General features: G+C 29.7%; 1 protein-coding gene across 1 annotated transcript; it reads left to right on the forward strand.

The window, feature by feature from the left end:
* Nucleotides 1-795: 795 nt before the first annotated feature.
* On the forward strand, nt 796-1,572 carry LOC139430616 (baculoviral IAP repeat-containing protein 5-like). Its single transcript, XM_071197793.1, has one exon. It carries the CDS (start codon nt 880-882, stop codon nt 1,366-1,368), a length of 489 nt encoding a protein of 162 aa, XP_071053894.1. The 5' UTR covers nt 796-879; the 3' UTR covers nt 1,369-1,572.
* Nucleotides 1,573-1,967: the final 395 nt, after the last annotated feature.

The raw sequence follows: 1,967 nt of genomic DNA on the forward strand, positions 1-1,967 counted from the left end.
CCTTTTAAAAGTCTTATGTAGATAACGATATAATCGTGGGGTTCTTTTGTAGATAGATAAAGCAAATGCTTTATCTTCCATAGTCCACCTTTTACCTGACAGAGCTCAACTAGAATTGCGTAATTGAGAGTTAATAAATTCCTTTGTTACAGAATTCAAAATAAATTCGATGAACTCAAATCGGCCCTCATCATATAGTTTCCTAACAAAGCTCACATCAGCTTTAGCGCTTTTCAGCTGTGATCTTAACTTTGACAATTTCGATTGTATATTACGATGAATTTTATTATCACGCGGGTCTAAATTTTCTTTTAAAACTCCTGTTGTTTCAACATTATCCAATATACCGCTCAAATCTACACTATCCGAATAACTAAAGCAGAACGAGAACGCAACGATGTGGATAGCTGTTCGAATTTGTGTGCATTAAAATTATTCATCAAACAGTTTAAAGTGCAAATTAAAAATTTTTCATATAACGAACTTTTGGCTATAATGGACACTCCCTTCCCCCTATTAATCCGTTATATCAAAGTTTTACTTTATTTTATTATCTTTTCCACTTTGAAAGTTCAGCGCCATCTATACACCGAAAGACAAATTAAATCCATATATTTATATAAACTAACATTATTTGATTTATTTTAATTAATTTTTACAAAATTTTATTATTAATAAAGAAATTAACAACCCAATCTAATTTTTATTTGAATTAATTATTAAAATATGTTTTAACAACTTCTTAATATTTTATGATGTTAGGTTGGTACCACTACTGTTTGACGGTTGTTTGAATCAAACTGTCATAAGAATAAAGAAACGGTAAAGAGGTTAACCTCACAACAAACCGTTTTATCTTCATTCGAACGTGTTATAACAATGAGTACTACAAGAAAAACAACTGTCGCACATAACTCTGTACAATCAATACTTCGACCTCAGTTTAATCACAAAGAGTACGGAGAATTTCGTTTGAAGATGATAGCAGAAGAAAGCCGTTTGGAAACTTTCAAGACGTGGGTATTTGACGATTCGAAACGTTGTAACAAAGCGAAACTTGCTGAAGCGGGATTTTATTTCACTGGTAGCAAGACCGAACCAGACGTTGTGACGTGCTTCTTATGTTCGAAAATCTTGGATGGTTGGGAAGAAGATGATGACCCTTGGGAGGAACACATTAATCATGCTGATTACTGCGAATTTGCTAAACTAAGGAAACCAATTAAAAAAATAACATTTGAACAGTTGTTAGATCTGCAAAAATCTGTAATGTTGGATAGTGCCGAGAAGATTGCTGATGTATGGAAAAAAAATGTTGCGGACTGTATTAATTTTATTACACAAAAAGCGCATGTTTCTAAAAAATAATAATATAATTTTTAATTAAACACTATAGTTTTTGGAATATATAGGTAAGAAATAATATTTTTTGTATAAATGTTTAATAAATTTTTAATAGTAATTTATCTTTTTACTTTACATCTTTTTAAAAACAGAATAATGTTGGAATATATAAGTACGATATATCATTTCTGTATAAATAAGTGTTCAATAAATAAACATTTATATTAAGTTACAGTATATTTTGTTTAAGATCCAATGTATGTAGCTGTTTGTGGGTGGTTTTACAATTCTTTTAACATTCTGTGTAAAAGGTTTGGGAAGAATGAAAGAACATTTCTCAACTCCATTCTGATAATTTAAGGTTACTATACTTACTTTATACAATAGCAATCAATTAACTAGGGTAGCAATAATACTCAAATCAGCATTTAATAATTTCTTGTGAATGTAAATATTTCATTACATTATTTTATTAGCCATCTTTGTAGTATATTAAACACATTATTCTCTTTTTACAAAAAAGTACACAGTGTGGAGGGAACTGGAAGGTAGAGATAGATATGTAAACAGATCGGCGTGCACAAATGAAAGAAGAGAAATACAATATCAAATACAAAGTTAAA

The sequence above is a fragment of the Onthophagus taurus genome, chromosome 1 (assembly GCF_036711975.1).
Source record: "Onthophagus taurus isolate NC chromosome 1, IU_Otau_3.0, whole genome shotgun sequence".
In the NCBI taxonomy this organism is placed as follows: domain Eukaryota; kingdom Metazoa; phylum Arthropoda; class Insecta; order Coleoptera; family Scarabaeidae; genus Onthophagus; species Onthophagus taurus.